This window comes from Rhinatrema bivittatum, chromosome 2, assembly GCF_901001135.1.
Source record: "Rhinatrema bivittatum chromosome 2, aRhiBiv1.1, whole genome shotgun sequence".
NCBI classification, from domain to species: domain Eukaryota; kingdom Metazoa; phylum Chordata; class Amphibia; order Gymnophiona; family Rhinatrematidae; genus Rhinatrema; species Rhinatrema bivittatum.
Window position 1 is genome coordinate 358,038,162 of NC_042616.1, and position 21,834 is coordinate 358,059,995.

Here is a 21,834-nt window from a genome sequence, read left to right on the forward strand (position 1 = left end):
TTATATATGCCCCCCCAGGGCTCCTAGAAGCCGACCCCTCTCCTCTCATCGAAATTATAGCCAAACACATCAACACTAACTCCCTCGCTATCATTTTAGGAGACTTCAACATCCATGTTGACTCCCCCTCTCCCTCATCCAATTGCGAAGCCCTTCTCTCCTCCCTCCAGGCTATGGGCTTCAAACAAATTATAAACAATCCCACACACAAGGCAGGCCACACGCTTGACCTGATATTCACGAATGAAACCATCTCGCCGCCTACCTGTACCCCCATCCCTTGGTCAGATCACTCGCTGATAGTTACAGAATTATCAATAAAACAAAAACAGACTCCCATTGTCACTAAATCTTCCATCCAATTCAGGAAACCATGTTCCATGGACACACTCAGCAACAGCCTTGCCAAAGACCTAACTAACCTGGACCTCTCCGATGCTGACACGGCTATTGACTCCTGGCAAACTATCACGCACTCAGTAGCAAACATAATCTGCCCCATGTCTTCAAAAGTTATCAACCCAGCCTGCACGAACAAAAAACCCTGGTTCTCAATTGAATTAAGAAAACTCAAACAAGACCTACAACACAAAAAACAACGCTGACGGAAGGATCCCTCCCCTACCTCACGGGCTTCCTACAAAACCGCAATGAACTATTATAGGACCTCCATTCTTCGCACTAAACGAGATTTCTATGCCAAAAAAATACACGGCTTCCTATACGACCCAAAAACTCTTTTCTCATATGTTGCAGCACTTACCACCCCTGTTCCTCCTACCTTCCCAGAAGAAGCAGCCCAAATCTACTGAGCTGGCAATCTTCTTTGACAACAAAATCAAAAATCTACTTGCCCCTCTGGCATCATCCAACATTTCATCAAATTCCCCGCCTCCACCTAGCCAGAATCTCTCACCAACTACCCACAAACAGACATTAGAATCTCTTGAACCCACATCATCCCTGGAAATCGAATCGATAATCAAGAATATGAAGCCTTCATCACATCTTTTGTGCCAAATACCGAACAAACTCCTTCTCACCATTCCTAATACCATTGCTAAACCTCTGGCTGACATCATAAATTGCTTCCTCACTCAAGGATCTGTCCCTGACTCTTTAAAAATTGCTTCTCTGAAACCCTTACTAAAAACAACCAACCTGGACCCAGCTAACCCTGTTAATTTCCGCCCCATTGCAAACTTACCTTTTATAGCCAAGCTAATGGAAAAGCTGGTCAACATCCGACTCACAGACTACCCTTGACTCTCACAACATTCTCTACCCTTCTCAATTCGAATTCAGGAAACGCCTAAACACAGAATCTCTCCTCTTTCTTTAACGGACAACATCCTGATGGGCCTTGACAAGGGACAATCCTACTTTTCTAGCCCTTCTCGACATTTCCGCGGCGTTCGACACTGTAAACCATACTATCCTCATCAACCGTCTAATGGAAATAGGCATCTCTGACTTGCTCTGGTTCAAATCCTTTCTGAACAACAGGCACTACAAAGTTAAAATAAATGACAAAGAATCCCACCCCATACCTTCTAAACAAGGAGTACCACAGGGTTCATCACTCTCCCCTACCCAAATTACTTAATAGCCTCAACCTCACCCACTTTATATACACAGACAACGTGCAGATCCTAATTCCCATTTCGGACCCCATCTCCACTACTCTAAACTTTTGGAACAGTTGCCTACACGCCATCAACCTCCTTCTCTCGAGTCTCAACCTGGTCCTTAATACATCCAAAACAGAACTCCTGGTCATCTCCCCTAGCGATAACAACCCCTTCGCCAACAACGCAATTATTCCACTAGCAAGCCAGGTTAGAGACCTTGGGGCCACCCTTGACTCTAGATTGAACTTCAAAAAGTTCATTAACACCACAACTAAAGAATGCTTCTTTAAGCTACAGGTCCTGAAGCAGCTAAGACCACTCTTACACTTCCATGATTTCCGTTCAGTCCTTCAAGCCATAATGTTTTCAAAGATTGACTACTGCAACGCACTACTACTCGGTCTCCCCGCCTCATCTACTAAACCTCTACAGATGCTGCAAAACGCAGCGGCCAGGATCCTTACAAACACATGTCGTAAGGAGCACATCACACCAATTCTAAAAATCCTACACTGGCTACCCATCCATTATAGAATACTCTTCAAGACTCTTACCATCATCCACAAATCTGTCTACCAGCAATCCACATTCCAACTCTCCATTCCTCTCGAACTACATGCTTCCGCAAGGCCGATTAGATCCGCATAAAAAAGGCTCTCTCCAGGCTCCCCCAATCAAATCTTCGGTCACAACTCCATTCATAAACGAGCACTATCAACAGCGGGACTGCGCCATTGGAATTCACTACCCCCAGATCTATGCCAGGAACAATGCCATCTTTCCTTCAAAAAGAAACTGAAAACATGGCTCAAGCATTCCACTGAAGGAGCCTCATATCAACCAGTACTGACTCTCTCACCCCTCCCCTCTCCTTCCTACCAGTTTTCCCCACCACCTCGTCACATCTCGCTCCGGTCCCTGCCCTCCCCTCACCCACTCGGTTACCTCCCCTGCTCCTTTACCCTCAGGAAATGTTATGCTTCTGTACCCCGCAGGAAATGTTATCCTAGTAACTGCTTATGATAAATTACCCACTGAATAAAGCAACTCTATGTTTAACTATATATGTACTGCTACTTAATCTACTGTTCGCTGCTCAACTATATTACTCTCCAGTTGTATTCGTTTGGACTTCTTCTTCCTCTCTCCTAACGCCCAAGTTCATGCTCCCTGTTTATTGTAACTTTGTCTTCTCTATAGTTGTTAATGTGGTTTTTCCCCTAATTCCATTGTAAACCGGTACGATAAGACTTGTCTTGAGCATCGGTATATTAAAAGAATTTAAATAAATAAATAAAATAAATAAAGACAAGGTCTTGCCGCATTGCTTGAGGGAATGGTCCTAGAACCTTTTTCCGTTTCACTGAAAACCTGTTTAATTGCCTTCTCCATGTCCCCGTGTTGAGTGGATAACTTATGCGGTTCAATTTTGCTTAGGTGAAAGCAGGGGTTATCCCAAGTAGAAGATAATTCCATCGCTATATGGCTTTAGTTGTATGCATATTGGGCAGGCTGCATTCAAAGCTCACCACTGAACTTTCCACTGTGTTGTGAGATCTCGCAAGGTGCTCGCTCAGTGGTTAAATGTTTTCAAGCCTCTGGACTCATTAGCGTAATAGCTGACCTGGAAGATTACATTTTTGTTAGTGGTCACTCAGTAGGCGGGGGTCTATCTGCTAAACAACTTGGCATCTTTCTCACCATAAGATTTGTCATACTGGGTCAGAGTAAAAGAAGGTCAATCAAGCTGAGCCTCCAACAGTGGCCGATCCAATTCACAAGTACCTGGCAAGATCCAAAAAGGTCAATAGATTCATAAGAACATAAGAAAATGCCATACTGGGTGAGACCAAGGGTCCATCAAGCCCAGCATCCTGTTTCCAACAGTGGCCAATCCAGGCCATAAGAACCTGGCAAGTACCCAAAAACTGTCTATCCCATGCTACTGATGCTAGTAATAGCAGTGGCTATTTTCTAAGTCAACTTGATTAATAGCAGGTAATGGACTTCTCCTCCAAGAACTTATCCAAACCTTTTTTAAACACAGCTACACTAACAGCACTAACCACATCCCCTGGCAACAAATTCCAGAGTTTAACTGTGCATTGAGTAAAAAAGAACTTTCTCCAATTAGTTTTAAATGTGCTACATGCTGACTTCATGGAGTGCCCCCTAGTCCTTCTATTATGCAAAAGAGTAAATAACCGATTCACTTTTATCTGTTCTAGACCTCTTTAGTCTTTCCTCATAGGGGACCTGTTCCATCCCCTTTATCATTTTGGTCGCCCTTCTCTGTAGCTTTTCCATCACAACTATATCTTTTTTGAGATGCGGCGACCAGAACTGTACACAGTATTCAAGGTGCGGACTCACCATGGAGCGATACAGAGGCATTATGATATTTTCCGTTTTATTCACCATTCCCTTCCTAATAATTCCTAACATTGTTTGCTTTTTTGACTGATGCAGCACACTGAGCCGACGATTTCAAAGTATTATCCACTGTAACGCCTAGATCTCTTTTCTGGGTGATAGCTCCTAATATGGGACCTAACATTGTTTGCTTTTCTGACTGCCACAGCACACTGTCATTTATCCCAGAGAAAAGCAGGTGATCTCCTCAAGTCCACCTTAATAGTTTATAAACTTTTCTTCCAGGAACTTGTCCAAAACTTTTATAAACCCAGCTATACTAATAGATTTTACCACATCCTCTGGCAACGATTTCCAGAGTTTAATTAAGTGTTGAGTAAAAAAGATATTTTCTTCTATTTGACTTAAAATGTAGTACCTAGTAACTTCATTGTGTGTCCCTCTAGTCTGCCATGCATAAAAATTTAATTTGAAACATATTAAAAATAACAGACTTGTTTTCTCTGATCACTCATGTTTCCTTAAAACACTACACATCTTACAAATTCTGTAAGGGGTATGTAAACTTATGAGCATATCTCTCTCTCTCTCTCTCTGTATAGATAGATAGATAGATAGTCAGACAGTGGAATGGGGTGGGCCACTGGGACCATGGCCCAACCAATATTTTGCCCCACAAACTAACAGTAACTAGGAAGCTTTGGAAGCAGGGGCGGAGATTATTTGGCCACCCCAACCAAAAATGTGTACCACTGCCTATGCGTGTGTACACATACTGGAACACCTTTTTTAGTTGGGAATGTCCAAACATACTTAAGTTTCTCCTCCCACCCCCACCACTTTCCTAGATCTATGCTTTCCTACTTAAGTCTGCCACTGTTACTACCTGGCCCGCTCCTGACTCTCTCATGGGTTCCTTGGAGAACACCTACCACTAGGGGTACTGTTTTGCCACTATATGGTGACTTGGGGAATTTATGCCACAGTTGATGCTATCTTTTCTGCACCTTTGGTGCCTGCACTGCTTTGAGCTGTTTATACAACTCCTATAAGTTCCCTTTGCTCTCTCTCATGATGCCTTTTGTGCTGTTTGCGATACCCTATCTACACTCTATACCTTGGTGATTTGATGCCTGTGTGCTATACCCTGCCTGCACGCTACACCTTAGGGCTTTGATGCCTCTGTGATGTTTGTGATTCCCTGCCACTGTGTCTGTCGCACTCTGTACACTGCTCTCTTGCCTTCTACTCTGTACCTACTATTAACTTTAGAGGAAGACTATTGTTTAATAAAGGAGCTTATAAAGATTGTTGCCAGAGTCTAGCCTGGAGTCTGTTCTCTGACTAGTCCTGACCATTCGGCATAACATATGATGGCAGCAGTGGGATAGCTTGCCTAAGCAGGAAGCACAGGCAAAGCTCACAACTGCAGCAGAAGCTACAAAGTTAGGGTTTTTTTCCTCTTTCTCATGGGACCTCCCAGTTTCACTCTCCCAACTGAAGCTACAACAGGTTAAGGAGGGTAGCCTTGCCTGCACAGTCAGGGATCAAGCTGTGAGTCAGGTTTTCCTAACCTGACTGCTGTCAAGAATTTTTTTTTTCTGTTGCTGCTTTCTGTGGTTCCCCCCTAATTAGTATCAAAGATATTAAGTCAGAGGAATGACAGAAAAGCGGTATTTTCTGCTTTTCTGTTCAGGTTTTGGGGTGCCTCAAGACTTGATGCCAGCTCTGGGGCTGCAGTTTATTTTTGAGGGTTAAAATGTGCATGTCAGGTGCACTTTTTTTTTTTTTAAACATCAAGGGTACTAGCTAATAGCCTCATTAATATGACATTTACACGTGATGAGCACTATTAGCTACATGCTGCTTTGGACACGCTGATCCCCTTATTGCATCAGGGTTATGGACACACGTCCATAACGCGCATCCAACCACAATTTAACCTGCGAGCTTGCCTGAGTGCATGATATTCCATCGGCCTGTTAGAGACCTGGTAAAAAGAGGATAACCAATGGAAACTAGGATACAAATTATATCAACACGACAGGAAAAATAAAATTGGTGAAGGGATAGTACTATGTATTAAGGATGGATGCATGGAGGCACCTTTGGTGTCCCATTGGCAAGAAAAATCTCTCCTTGATTTAAAATGTTCTGTTTTATATAAACCCGAAAAAAATATTTGGAGGGAGGGCAATTATGGACTTAAATTGCTACAAAATGAATAATGTTTGATATATAGGTTGGATACAGTAGCACTTAATGGGCACAATAAGGAGATTGATTGGTCTGTTATTGACGTCATTGGCCTCTTATTGGCACTATGCCTATTGAGCCTATACAGCGACCCATTAAGTTGTTAGCTGGAGTCGTCATGCTTGGTTTGAAATTTGGCGGTTTTGAATTTGATACTTTTACAGCTAGGTTGTTGTGTACTAAAAGTTTGAATTTAAGTTTCATGAAATACTCAGAGTGTTGATATATTTTTTATATAGGTGTTTGGCTCTTGCAAGGCCTGATTCATTAATGCATTTCTCCCATGCTGTCTCTATGGTAAAATGCCTTGATGAATCAGGCCCATAGTTGGGTAGTAATTTCAAACATCAAATACAACATTTTGGTTAATTAACTATAGAAAGAAAAGTCTTCTAGTAGCATATACTCACTGGTTATCGATCTCTAAGATATTGTTATGGATTATTTGTTGGAAAAAAGAAAATAACCTGGAGGAAATCTCGTTCAAAGAAAGACTCTGAAATAAAAGCAAAACAGGTTTAGAAAAAAAAATACAGTGTAATGTAAAGAACAGATGTTTTTCTTTAGTTCTCTACACAGCAAATTGAAATACAGAAATTTAAGAAACATGCAAGTTAAATCTTGAAACTATCTAGCCAGATCTGGGGCTCAATGGAAATGCTGTACACTCATTCGGATAATCCCTGGTTCTATTCCCCAGTCAGGCCTTACATATTCTGGATTGACTGGGGATGCTACAGAGAACTCACAATCCCTGAGGTGGGGAAGAGGATCATGGTCATCGTTAAGGTGACATCTGGTGGCCGATTTAGAGTCCATTGTACAGGTTTCTGTAAGGAGTCCTGGGGCATGGCTCCTTAGTCAGAACAGTTGCCGCAATGACCAGACTAGGAACAGTGGGAGGGTGGGTCTATGAAAACAGGAAAAACTCCCTGACTAGTTCTGAATAAAGACTCAAGGCACCAGAATCCCAGAGATGGTTCTGATTGAGCTGGAAGAAAAAGGAGGAAGGAGGAATTACCAGTTGAAAAAACCCCCACATTATTTATTTATTTAGGAACTTTTCTATACCGGCATTAGTGGGTACATCATGCCGGTTCACATTCAACCAAAAAGATGGAAAGTACATAAAACAGGGTATGGGGGTGGGGATAAAACGAAAAGAAGAGGCCAAGATGGCAATATGGAAAGACAGGTCATTTACATCTACCAGTAACAAGAAAAGTCATTAACTTTTAGTTGTTAATACATTAATAACAACATTATTTTATTTATTTATTTATAGACTTTTCTTTGCCGACATTCGTGAGGCACATCATACCGGCTTACATTGAACTGAAAGGAGGAAAATACAATGAACAGAATAACATGTCATAGTTAAATGCAAATGGTGTAATATATAAGCATCATAAAAACATTCTGAGATTATATATAATAACAAAAGAACTAAATAGCTATGGAGGAAAAAGGTAGAAAGAAAGAAAGAGAAACTTTGTACAAACTAAGAAAACTTTATCTTTAATAATGAGAAAGTGGTACAGGGGTTATGAAGCGCAGCAAAGTTCCAGGGGGGGAGGGTAGGGGCACAGATGGAAAAGGAGAAGAGCAAGGGGGGGAGAGCAGGTAGTGGAGATTCTTAGAAAGGTCCATTTAGAAAGGTCCATTTAGGAGAAGTCTACGTATTGGTTGAGTCGGGATATGCCTGCTTAAAGAGCCATGTTTTGACTCCTTTTTTGAATTTGTTGAGTGATGGTTCTATTCGGAGGGAAGGGGGGAGGGAGTTCCAGAGGTAGGTGCTAGCTATGAAGAAAGCCCTTTCTCTGGTGAGGGACAGATGCGCAGCCTTCAGGGAAGGAATGTGTAGGGTACCTGCATGAGCACTTCTTGTGGGGCGGTTGGAAGTGCGGTAGCGAGGCATTTCTTCCAGCCAGGTGTGATTGAGTTGGTATAATGAGCAGTGAAGAATGGTGGAGTGTTTTGTATTGTGAACGGAAGGAGGATAGGCAGCCAGTGCAGGTCTTTTAAAAATTGGAGTGATGTGTTGTGTTTTGTGAGTGTTTGTTATGATTCTGGAAATGGAATTTTGGAGGATCTGGAGTAGCTTGATAGTGGTAGCAGGGAGGCCGAGTAGGAGGGCGTTACAATAGTCCAGTTTTGACAGCATAGTAGTCTGGATTACAGTTCGGAAATCGTTGGTGTGGAGCAGAGGTTTGAGTTTCCTGAGGATATTTAATTTGTAGAAGCCTCCCTTTATGATGGATTTGATGTAAGGTTAAAGTTTAGTTGATGGTCGATAAGGACGCCCAAGTCTCTTACAGCCTGTAATTGTGTTGTGGAAGGCAGTTGTGTTCTGAGGTGAGTCGTGGGGAGAGCAGTCAAGATGGGTGGAAATGATGAGTAGTTCTGTTTTTGCAGCGTTTAGAGCTAGGTGTAGGTTGGATAGCATTGACGTTATTGAAGAGAGGCAAGATTCCCAGAAGTGCATGAATCCTCAATGGATTTTTGGATTGGATAATAATCTGCACATCGTCTGCGTAAAAGGAAAAATTTGAGGCCTAAGTCAGATAGTAATTGGCAGAGGGGTAGGAGGTATATATTGAAAAGTGTTGATGATAAAGATGAACCTTGGGGGACACCTTGTGTGATAGGGATGTGTGAGGATTGGTGTCTGTCAATTTGTACTACGTATTCTCTATGGTTTTTTTTTGGTTTTTTTTTTATTTTTTTTATTATGCATTTCAAAATACAAGACAGCAATACCGCATGTCACAGATTGGGTACAAATAATATTACAGGCAATTTCCATTTCCTATACTATACTCTGTTTAAATCAAGAAAATTCTGCATATTACAAACTTTTCTCTAAGAGAAATAATATAGGTTAGAACGAAACAAAAACTAACCCCCGTTATAAAGTAATAGGAGATCCAAGATGTAATTAAGAGCAAAAAGAAAGAAGAAGCATTATTGCTAAAACATTAAAGCATAAAGCAGGTAAGCAGTGCTTTCAAACTATTCCCTTTAACTGATATCAGCAAGCTCTAGGTAATTTTGCATCAATAAACTTCGTAATTCAAGCAGTTCTAAAAACACAAACCTCTCACTTTGGAATTTAACCACACATTTACTGGGGTAAGAAATCATAAACTGAGCACCAAGGGTTTTCACCTCTGGCCATTAAAGGAATTTTTTCTACATAGTTGTGTGGTTTTAGTTATGTCAGGGTATGTCCAGACTTTCTGACCCAGGAACTTCTTATCTCTGTTTTTAAGAGATAACCTCAGCATTTTATCTCTATCTGCTATATTTGCAAATTTCACACATAACGTCCCCCTTTGCTCTACTTGATCAGTCATGCTTTGTTCAAGAAATGCTGTTATATTTTCCATTTCCTGTTGTTGTTGTGGTCCATTTTTTTCCGGTTCTTGATCTTTCTTTTCCATTTTCTTTTGGTTTATGAAGAAAATCTTCTCCATCACCGGTATTTCTCCTGGTGTTAACATCAAGACTTCTGAAATGTATTTTTTATACATCTCATAGGTGGATATCAGTCTGATACTAGGAAAATTTAGTATCCTAAGGTTTTTATATCTGGCTTGATATTCCAGCGTCTCAATTTTCCTTGAATTTGCATTGTCTCCAAGTATCAACCCATTTTGGGCTTTCTCTATAATTTCCACCCGATTTTCAAGGGATTGAATCTTTTCTTTATGCTTTGATATTATCGGATCAATCTGGGTAACGCGATTCTGCATTTCTATCAGCGTTTTATTTGTTGTTTCAATAGATGACTTTAAATCAACAAGGACTGCCCACACATTTTCCAAAGTAATATTATGCGTTTGTGGAACACTTGAAATTAGATTTTGACTCACTGTTCTCTCCGTGCAGTCACCGTGCCTCTCTCTGGAGGCCTCTGCACGTCCTTTGCCTTCTTCCGGTGTTGAAGTTAGAGGGAGTCCTTCCCCTCTATTCTCTTGGCTCGCCTCCTCTCCCATCGGATTTCCCTCGATGGAGTCGGGTAAGTCTGGCAACTCCGGTCTGACTCCTGTTCCCAATCCGGGGATGTGGCAAGTCCTGGAGGCCAAAGGTTTAGAGGAGCCCCGGGCTTAACGAGATGTTAAGGCCTAGATGCGTCAGCGTTTGCTCTCCGTCAGCGCATACAACGGCCCGCGTCTCCCGGGGTATTTCCACTGCTTGGTAGAAAGAAGTCCCGATTGAAGGCTGAAATAAGGTAGGAGTTGGGCTGTCGGGGTCTCTCTACCCTGACTCTACCTTTCCTCTTGGGTGTGGCGGCATAATTTTTGCAGAAAAAATCTTTCAGCTCGGGAAACCCTCCTCATACACGTCCTGCTACCAAGACGCCCATATTCTCTATGTTTAAGATAGGAGGAGAACCATGAAAGTGCGGTGTCAGCAATACCTATTTCAGCTAGGCGGGTCATTAGGATTTGATGATTGACAGTGTCGAACGCTGCCGAGATATCTAGGAGGGCGAGCAAGTATGAGGTTCCATGGTCCATACCTTTGAGGATGGATTGTCATTGATAGTAGTAGGGTTTCTGTATTGTGTGCTTTCGGAATCCAAATGTGAGGGGTGGAGATGTTGTAGTCTTCTAGGAACTCGGAGCGTTGTTTGTTAATGACTATTTCCAAAATTTTGAAATGAAGGCAGGTTGGAAATGGGTCTGTAGTTAGCTAGTGTCTGACGGGTCAAGGTTTGGTTTTTAAGGAGGGGTCTTACTACAGCAAGTTGAGTGGGTCTGGGATGCTACCATGTGTGATGGAGCAGTTGATGAGTTCAGCAATGAATTTTGCAATGGTGGATGGGATAGCGAGGAGAGTTTTTGAGGGAATAGTGTCTAGGAAGTGGGATGCAGATTTCATTTTCTTTAGAATAGTTTCAATTTCGGCATTTGTTAGAGGGTCAAAGTTTCTGAGTTTGCTGAGTTTACATTTGCTGAGTTTACATTAACAACATCAACAACAACATTAACAATGTATTAACAGCTGTTAATACATTAACATTAACTTTTAGTTGTTAATACATTAAGCCAAATTAACAAGCATGCATGTGTTATTCCTTGTGGAATTCTCCACTACTGCAAAGTTGCAAAATTTGCGAGAGAATTCCCTCCTGCACACAATTTCTTAATTTTTGGACAGATACACAGCATGCTTCAAGTAGAGCCCAGCCCACTCGCAGTAAACAGGCCCTGGTGTGAAGAATGCAGCCTGAAATGTGGCAAACAGCCCATCCCGCTCATGGCAAGGAATGGAGCAGTACCGAGTGCTGAATGTGGAACCCATCCCGCTCATCACAAGAATGCAGCAACCTGGAGTGCCTCGAGCGGAGCCCATTCCATTCGCATGCTGTGAAGATGGAGCAGGCCCAGTGATAGCCTGTGTGTACAGATATGTGTGTGTGTGTGAGAGAAAGTCTGTGTGTGTGGGGAGGGGTATGTGTGTGTGAGAGAGGGAGACTACGTGATGAGATTGTGAGGGAGTGTGTATATGTGAGAGAGATTGGGAGCTGGTGTGTGTGAAAAAGGAATTGTGTGCACGTGTTTTTGAGAGAGAGGGAGCTTATGTGAAGGTATGTGTGCAAGAGAAAGAGGGAACCTGTGTAAGGAAGTGTGTGCGTGTGAGAGAGAGAGAGAGAAGGGGATACTGTATGAGAAGGTGTGTGTGTGAGAGAGGGACTGAAGGAGTCTGTGTGACGAGTTGTATTGAAAGAGGGGTCACACTCTGGGAGTGGAGATAGTGGAAGGGGTTGAGCCTAAAGGGGGAGGGGAGATATAGTGGAGTTTGTGCCTGAGAAGGCAAAGTGAAAGGGGTCTGGCCAGAGGAGTAGGGAGAGAGGATGGAAGGGACATTCTAATAGTGTACTTCTAGGGAAATTCTGCTCAAAATATTTAAAACTGCATCTTTAAGTAAGAACCTCTCTGTATTACATTTTAAATTAATTTCTTAAAGACTGAGATGTATATTGTATTTTTATGTGCAGAATTCCCCCAGGAGGGTGTGACCATTTAGCATTGAAGAAAAACTGTGGGCACCAGTTGTTAAAACTAACAAATCATTCCGGGGGAATAGGCCTCTATTTCAAATAACATTAGGTTTGATATCAACCTTCTGGTAAACTCTTTTACTAAGATGTTGATAAACGTTATAGACACAGTAGTTATCCTTAAAAGAAAGGAAATAATATTTAATTAGGAGACTAATACCTTGGGTTTTGCATGAACTGATTACATATAACAGGCTTATGAGAAAGACCGAGTGACACTGACATCTCGTATGACTGCCACCTCAAAAACTGAATTTATTCAGACTTGTTTGCATTCTAGAGCTGTTTTTGTTTCTTGTAAAAGGTCATATTACATTTCCTGTTTACAGTCTTCACTTATTCACCCACATGAACTTTTTGAAATTGTCAATAGCCTAATTCATCCAACTAGAAGTGGTCTAGCCAAGTCCAGTCCAGACTGAGAACAGTTTGTTTCTTATTGTTTGGACAAGGCTTCATTGTTTCAGGCAGCCCCAGTAACCAATCACAATGTCTAATGTCCAAATTATTCTTTGGTCTCAGTTTGAAACCATTGCTAGTACAAAGGTTGGAAAGATCTTAACATCATGTCTCATTGCCTTCTCAATCCTGGTCCAATTGAAATTTTGATTAGTTTGCAAGTCTCAAATCCTGGATAGTATTACTGCCATGGTTAACTTATCCCTCACCAAAGGTTATTTTCCAATCTTCAAAACAGCCTTCGTCACATCAGTCCTGAAAAAGGGCAATTTATTTATTGATGTATTTTCCAGCTACAGGCCAATCTCCAGCCTCCCAACCTTTGCTAAAACTTCAGAGAAGCTAGTTTTACTGCAGCTCACTGATTTTGTACAGAATCATAGCATTTTACATCCAAATCAATGTGGCTTCCATGCTAATCTTAGCACAGAAACCTTATTGCTATCCTTATCAGATTATATTTGGATCAGGGAAAATCCTTAATAAAGATTTCCCTGGACATTTCCGCTGCTTTTGAGTGTGTGGATCATTCCATCCTCTTGCAATTGCTACAGTCTCTTGGAATAGAAGATGGCATTCTTTCCTGGGTTTAGTCCTATTTATCTCAGCATCAATTTCCAGTTAAGGGTGGCCAAGCTTGCTCATCTTGAAAATCCATTTTTAAAGGAGTCCCTCGGGGAAGAGTCCTTTCTTGCAGCCTACTGCTCTAACCACTAGGCTATTGTAATGTTTATCGGTTGTGAGGATGGCCCACGACTGGCACTCACTCACCTCCAGGAAGGTCCTGACCTCCTAACAAGGCATGGACGCCACCAGCAGATGCAGACTACCCAGTTTCTTTGCGCCTAAGGCGTGTGCACCTTCTCCACCTCTACAGGCCCCATGGTGGGAATGCAGCTGTGGGCACTTCCTGATGACATCAGCACCAGGGTTCACAATCCTTACAGCTATTCCTCCACTGAGGTCCGATTACAAGCCTTTAAAGAAAATGTTGAAAGCCCATTTTCATTTGGCCTTCCCTTGAAATTTCTCTCATTTTTGGGATGCTACTTAACTTAAGCTCTCTCTGCAATCCCTGCCTCAGCAACATGTGTGTTACTCCTGCAGTTCCAGTTCCTGCCTTGCTCCGTGTCCAAAGCTTGCCTCGTCACACTTTCCTGCCTTGACTCTTGCCTGGACCACGACTACTCTTGCCTGCTGCCTGGATCTGATCTTTGCCACGAACCTTGACTGCACCTTGCCTAACCTGACCTTGGCTCAACTCCGGATTCTCTCCTTGACCACCCTTGGGTCCCATCTAACTCCAACACAAGGGCTCAATCTACGGGAAATAGGGCTGGTTTAGGCAAAGCTTCAGCTTGTTCCAGTCCAGCGCTCATTCGCCAACTATCGGCAGGGGCCTAGTAGGTTCACCTACTAGGCTGTATCAATCTTGCAACAGGACAAGGGTTCACAATCCTTACAGCTATTCCTCCACTGAGGTCGGATTACAAGCCTTTAAAAAAAATGTTGAAAGCCCATTTTCATTTGGCCTTCCCTTGAAATTTTTCTCATTTTTGGGATGCTATTTGTTATGTTTATAATTTTTGTATTTTACTGTTTGTTTTTATTATGTATGATTTTATTTTACACACTGCTTAGCAATACATAAAAACTTGTAAATAAATAAATGCCATGAGGCCCAACAACCTCAACATGTCACATGCTGATGCCTGAAGACTCACTAGGATATTTTCCACTATGGATATTAACATGATAATTATCTGATGTGGATGGAAGTCTCTTACCTGAGTCATGTCTAGCAAAGCTCCAAAAACTCCATTTGAGATGATCTCAAGTAGGATATGGAATGGCTGTTTAACCCTAGTAACTCCAACACCCAGATGGTTTTGCACACCAATTTCTGTAGTCACTTACCTGAAATGTGCTCTTGATCAGCCAATCGCCCTGGAAGGAGAATGCATGCACTCCCAGATTGCGTAGATGTATCTCCATCATGGCAAGACCTTTGGTAAGAATGTATGGGGCTGACACTAGTCCAAAAGGTAGCATGCAGTACTGAAGGTAAAGATCTCCTATCACAAATCTGAAATATTTTCTGTGACCTGGAATGAGTGAAAGCATCCTTCAGATCGAGACAGCATAGCCAGTCTCCTTTTTGCAAAAAGAGAATTAAGGGAAGCCATCTTAAACTTTTCTAGTTAGATATTTGTTTAAGGCGCTTAGGTCTAGGATAGGACAGAGTACCCCTGTTTTATTTGGAATCAGAAGTACTGTGAGTATAATCCCTTGGTGGAACAGGTTTGACCACACTCGTCTCTAAAAGGGAAGAGACCTTCTGAAACACAACCTGATGTAAAGACTTCCCCCATTGGTGTCCAATGTCAATTTAATGGAACCAATAGATATAATCTGTACCTTCTTTGTATGCTGAGGACCTTGAGTCTAAGGTTACATTGGACCAATGATTTACGTAAAACCTTAGCCTGTTTCTGATTGGAAGATCCTCCAGCACAAGTACTAGAATCTGGCACAGGTACTATGCCATCTGCAATCCAATCAAAATGGATGGCCTGTTGCATATGGAACCAAGGGAGTGGAAGATTCTCTCCAGTGCACAGCATATCTGCAAGTCTTTCGTGGACCTTACGTCCGAGGTCTGAGGCCTGCAGCCAGCTGAGTCTATAAGCAGCAATCCCCATGGAAGAGACACTCAATGCAGTTTTTAAAACAACAAAGGTCGACCTGACCATGTGTTTTCCATACTGCTATTTCTTATCCATCAGTGACTGGAGGTCATCATGCTGCTTCTGAGGAAGTGCTTGGCCACCTTCCATATCTGCACGGCTCACCTTCCCTGGTGAGCCGTGCAGAGGAGACAAAAGCGGGAGCTCCAAAACAAATAATTAAATACAAAACGTAAAAAGGAAAAGGAAGGCCTGACGCCGTGAAGGAAAACCTCTGTCTCCTCCGACACCACGCGGTGAGTTAACCGCGCCCCCAGAGAGCTTGCAGGCCTATCAGAAGGCACTTGGAAGCCCTTTAAATTTAAGAGCCACACGGCGGCATCTCCTTTGCGCTGCTCCCTCTCCCGGCTTCACCAGCTCCTCGACCCTCCTCTGCCGGGGCTCGCACGATCGGCGCAGCCCACTCGGGGCAAGAGCCCGCTTACCTTCCCTGGTGAGCCGTGCAGAGGAGACGAAAGCGGGAGCTCCAAAACAAATAATTAAATACAAAACGTAAAAAGGAAAAGGAAGGCCTGACGCCATGAAGGAAAACCTCCGTCTCCTCTGTCGCCACGCGGTGAGTTAACCGCACCCCCAGAGAGCTTGCAGGCCTATCAGAAGGCACTTGGAAGCCCTTTAAATTTAAGAGCCACACGGCGGCGTCACGCACCCGAAGGAGCGCGACCTAAGGGGCCTGCCCCTTAGCGCGCCCCTTGGAGTGCCCCAGGTCCAGGGCCAATACATATCACAGTAAGACAATTGCCTGGGTGTGCCATTAGTACAGCCGTGCAGATGCAGGCCCTATACTGACCTACAGAACGTTAGTAGCTCTATTTCCTACTTCTAACCGTTGCTGGGAGTGACGGGTTGGTACTTCATCCCTTGAGGCAACCAGACGCGCTCCAGTCTTGCCCTCAGAGAGCTAACTACCTTTCATACCACTGCACCCATTAATACAACCTCCGGTACTCTTCCAACCTACATCAAACATCCAGCCAACCAGTATCCAGCACTCATCCAGCCAACCTGTATCCAGCACTCATCCAATCATCATCAAACATCCAGCCAACCAGTATCCAGCACTCATCCAACCTTCATCAAACATCCAGCCAACCAGTATCCAGCACTCATCCAATCTTCATCAAACATCCAGCCAACCAGTATCCAGTACTCATCCAATCTTCAAACATCCAGCCAACCAGTATCCAGCACTCATCCAATCTTCATCAAACATCCAGCCAACCAGTTTCCAGTACTCATCCAATCTTCATCCAGCACTCATCCCAACTAACCTCCAACCTTCATCAAACCAACCTACAACACTCTTTCTACCACTCCTGCACTCATCAACCCCATCCCAGAAATTCAAACAACCAGATCACCGGTTACATCAGGCCTCAATGCCTATCAGTCTCCCAATACCAATTCTCCATCATAGGACCGTACTCACAGGAAAACTTATCTTGACTTCCCGTCCACTCACCTACAAATCCCTCATCCCAATCATGATTTCCCCTCTTACACAGACGCTAGGCTTAGCTCTATTCTCCCTGATTCTATTCAACGCCCAATCACTCACCAAGAAAACGCTAATACTAAATGACCTTCTTCTCGACTCAAACCCGGACCTATGCGCCATAACGGAAACATGGCTTAAACATACGGACACTGCACTAATTAACCAACTACCAACTCAAACATACGATTTCTACTCCATTCCCCGACAGAAAAGAAGGGGTGGGGGTATTCTCCTTGCAGCAAAGAAAGAGCTGAGACTCACACAATACCCAATTAACTCTCCTACAAAAACGGAAACAGGCCTTTTCAAATCAGACCTTCTACAAATCCTTCTAGTCTATGCCCCACCAGGCCTTCTGGACTCCGATGCCTCTCCCATCCTAGAACTAATAGCGACACACCTAAATCTGGAGTCCCCAGCTATAATACTAGGAGACTTTAATCTACATGTCGATGACCCCAACCTATCAACCAACTGCGAAACATTCCTAAATGCCATGTCCGCCATGGGATTCAAGCAGAAAATTAACAAACCTACCCACAAAGCAGGGCACACCCTAGATCTCATTTTTGTAAACTCAGCCATCTCTCATACAGCACTACCAATATGCAAACCAGTCCCCTGGTCAGACCATGCTTTAATCTCTACCACATTCTCGCTAGCACAAACAAGCAACAAACATGTCCCACAACCTCAATTTACTTACAGGAAAGTTTGCTCATCAGATGAACTACACAAACACCTTAACCTAGAACTCCCTCTTATAAACTTATCGACCCCGAACTCAGCCCTCCTCTCCTGGGCCAACATTACAGAATCGGCTGCAAGCAAACTCTGCCCACTGGCAACAAAAAAACTCAAACTGAACGCCTCAAAAAGACAACCTTGGTTTAACGAAGACCTTCAAAAACTCAAACACTCTCTACGACAGAATGAAAACAAATGGCGTAAAGCACCATCACCGACTTCCCTCTCTGCGTACAAACTCGTCCTCCACCAATACAAGAGCGCGACATTAAAAACAAAAACTATTTCTACGCACACAAGATCCATCACCTTATTTTCAATTCAAAAGCCCTCTTTGCCTACATTTCAAATTTAACACAAATCAACACACCTGACATTCCACTCTACCAAGCGCAAGAAAAGGCAGAAGAGTTGGCCCTTTTCTTCAGTAAAAAAAATCTCCAACCTTCTAACACTGCTGAAGGTTAATACTGTGGTGCATCCTAACACATATCTCCATCCAAACAAAGACATCTCTCTACAATCCATGGAACCCTTCACAACCTCGGAGATCCAAACAGTATTGAAGAAAATGAAACCCTCGGCACATCCATTTGACTATATCCCATCCAAACTACTTCTGCTAATACCTGACACCATATCTAAAACTCTAACAGACATTATCAATTGCTCTTTAGCCCAAGGAATCTATCCAGATGACCTGAAAATTGCCTCCATCAAACCGCTCTTAAAAAAGCCGAATTTGAATCCCAAAGATCCCTCCAACTTTCGTCCAATCTCCAACCTCCCATTCATAGCTAAGGTTATGGAAAAATTAGTTAACTCCAGATTGTCAGACTACCTAGAAGAACACAAAATATTATTCCCTACCCAATACGGATTTCGAAAATCTTTAAGTACAGAGTCACTACTCATATCCCTAACAGACTACCTCATCATGGGCCTCGATAAAGGTCATGCCTACCTGCTGATCCTTTTGGACCTCTCCGCAGCCTTTGATACTGTCAACCACTCCTCCTTCTACTCAATTAGCAAACATTGGAATAACAGGCATGGCACTAGCCTGGTTCAAATCTTTCCTGGGGAACAGAGGCTACAAAGTCAAAATACACAACAAAGAATCTCAGCATTACCCTTCCTCTCTAGGAGTTCCACAGGGCTCATCCCCTTTCACCAACGCTCCTTTAACATTTACCTGCTCCCCCCTCTGCCAACTACTAACCAACCTGAACCTCAAACACTTTTTATACGCAGATGACGTTCAGATTGTCATCCCCATCACAGAATCCTGCACTAAAACTCTAGAATACTGGGAAAAATGCCCCTTCTAGAAATCGACAGCCTCCTCTCTAGCCTGAACCTAATCCTAAATTCTTCTAAACCGAACTCCTTCTAATTTCCCCTGAAAACAGTAACATCTCCAATACTCCATCAGCCAGCCTTCAAACATCACAAGTAAGAGTCCTAGGAGCTATCATCGATAACCGGCTAAACCTAAAATCATTTATCAGTCAAATTACCAAGGATTGCTTTTACAAACTTCACGTCCTAAAAAGACGTGAAGTTTTCCACTCTCACGACTACAGAACAGTCCTGCAATCAATAATCTTCTCTAAATTAGATTATTGCAACGCGATTCTATTAGGTCTCCCCATCAACACACACCAAACCCCTACAAATGGTGCAAACACGGCAGCCAGAATTTTGACAAACACTAGAAAAAGAGATCACATATCCCCAATTCTCAAAGATCTCCACTGGTTGCCTATTCACTTTAGAATCCTATATAAGTCGATTACCACTATCTACAAAACAATACATCAACATTCTCCGCTTAACTTACAAATCCCATTCAAAAAATACACCTCCACCAGACCCAGAGAGTCATACAGAGAAAACCCTGCAGGTACACACTCCAAAACCTCTCTCCACATAACCTTCAGAGACAGAGCTTTCTCCACTGCAGGACCTACATTATGGAACTCCATTCCACCTGATCTGAGACAAGAACCATGCCTTCCAACTTTCAGGAAAAGACTCAAAACATGGTTATTTAGGAAAGCCTTCCCAGGCTACAGCTGAACTTTAACTCACCTTGAATCGAAAAAGCAGATCGTTACATCACCTGGTATATGATAAATGGGAATGATAATTCCCATCGCCTTTGCTCTGCCACAAGTTTCTGTTTTTTCCCCTTCGCCTCTTCTGGTTCCAAGTTTTTGTGTTATCCCTGTTTTATTGTAACTGCTACTATTTCTCTCAGCACTTGTTAATGTTCTTATTTATTCATTTATATCTCCTGTTGCACCCCTTGTTAATTGTAAACCGGCATGAAACGATTCCTATCGTGAATGCCGGTATAGAAAAACTTAAAATAAATAAATAAATAAAATCTGTTTCAGTAGATTCCACATGTACTGGCCCATGAAGAGCTGGTAAGAAACAATGTAGGCACTAAGCATCGCTCTCTGGAAAACCTCTCCCCAAGAATATCCAGGGTTCTGAAATACCTTCCCCTGGGCACCGGAATGGCTTCTAATCCTCGAGAGTAAATCTGATCATGACAGATTAGTGCACTAGCTGCCTTTTCTCAAATCCAGGAGCCTGCTGGAGGAGATAAATGACAATCTTCTTATTCATGGGAAACACTGAAAGGGGGATCTCCCACATCCTTATCTGTACCTCCTGAAGGATTTAGTGTACTAGGACTGCCACAGCCTCCTTAGAAGGCTTCACAAACTGGAAGATATCCAGCATTTTGTTGTTGGTTTCATCCTTCTTCGGCAAAGTAAATAGAATGGCCTTAGTCCTCTGCAAAAAAAAAATGGTGAAGGAGAGGTCCTATGGCAGGGGACTTCCTCTCTGGAGGAGAAAAGAGTCAGTGGAGAGACTTGTCAATTCATCTGCTTTAGAGACATCTCCAGATCTGTAACCATACCCCCAGGAATACTCCTGAGTCTTTCCACAAACTGGAACACGTTGGGGAGAAGGCCCAGATGTTGCCCTTCCTGCAGACAAGGCTTCAGAGAGGAGGGATGCTTCTCTTATCTTTTATATATTTAAAATTTATATATCGCCTATATTCTAGGTGGTGTACAAAAGGATCTATAAGGAAACTTAACATACATAGTAGTAATAGCATAAAATCAAATTACATAAAAAACTAACAAACTATGACATTGGAACCCAAGGAACCTGCGCATCAGTGAAGCTTCCTCCCCCCAGTGGACTGAAGATCCCCATTGGCACAGCCACAATTGACGCTGATTCCACTCTGGGAACAGACACTGGTACCTGTGCTGGTACTGGGTTGCCAGGCAGCTGTACAGACTGCAACAATGGTTCGAACACTGCCTGCATCAACATCCATGCACTTGCTGCAAGGGCACTGATGCTCCACAAGGCCTTGCCAAAGGCCTGCTGAATTTTCTTATCCAGGTCCTCCTCACGGTTGTCTATGCCAATTGCGAGGCAGGAGGGTAGGTTACATCTTCCCAAGAAGCCAGAATGTATCGATAGACACCTGGACTCTTGGAAACCATTGTGGTTCCCCTAGAATGCATCAAGGATGACCGCTCCTCTTCACAGCAATGCTTTGTGGGATTCATGGTGTCAGCTAGAATGTCCTTGCTCTCAGCATCATGCACTGATGGAGTCCAATGCTTCTTCACCTTTGCTCAATGCTCAGCATAGGAACTCTAATGCTGAAGCTGAAGGGTCTCTTTTTGTTCTATGCAGACTGTCCCCTTCCCCCGATTTGCCCAGCAAATGCAAACTTATCAACAGCAGGCATTGCGAGAGCAGGAGGTGCAGCAGCAAATGTGGATAACACAGATAGCCCAAGCTGTGCAAACAGCCATAACCAGCCCCACCTTCAGTGCCACCAACCCTCCTTAAGATGACCCCTAGAGAAGACCCAGATGAGTTCTTGAAAACTTTGAGAACACAGCAAAACTGACAGGCTGGCAGGAAAACAGGTGGGCTACCTATTTGGGGAATAGGAGTTAGTCAAGTTGCCAAACTGTGAACCCAGAAGGGAGGGCCACCTACCAG

General features: G+C 43.1%; 1 protein-coding gene across 1 annotated transcript in view; it reads right to left on the reverse strand.

Moving 5' to 3' along the window:
- Positions 1-21,834, reverse strand: part of TERT (telomerase reverse transcriptase) — a 273,000-nt gene that overhangs the window by 145,068 nt on the left and 106,098 nt on the right. Inside the window, exon 8 of the mRNA XM_029589929.1 lies at positions 6,671-6,756. Coding sequence (XP_029445789.1) covers positions 6,671-6,756 — 86 coding nt within the window. The remainder of the gene's footprint in view (positions 1-6,670; positions 6,757-21,834) is intronic.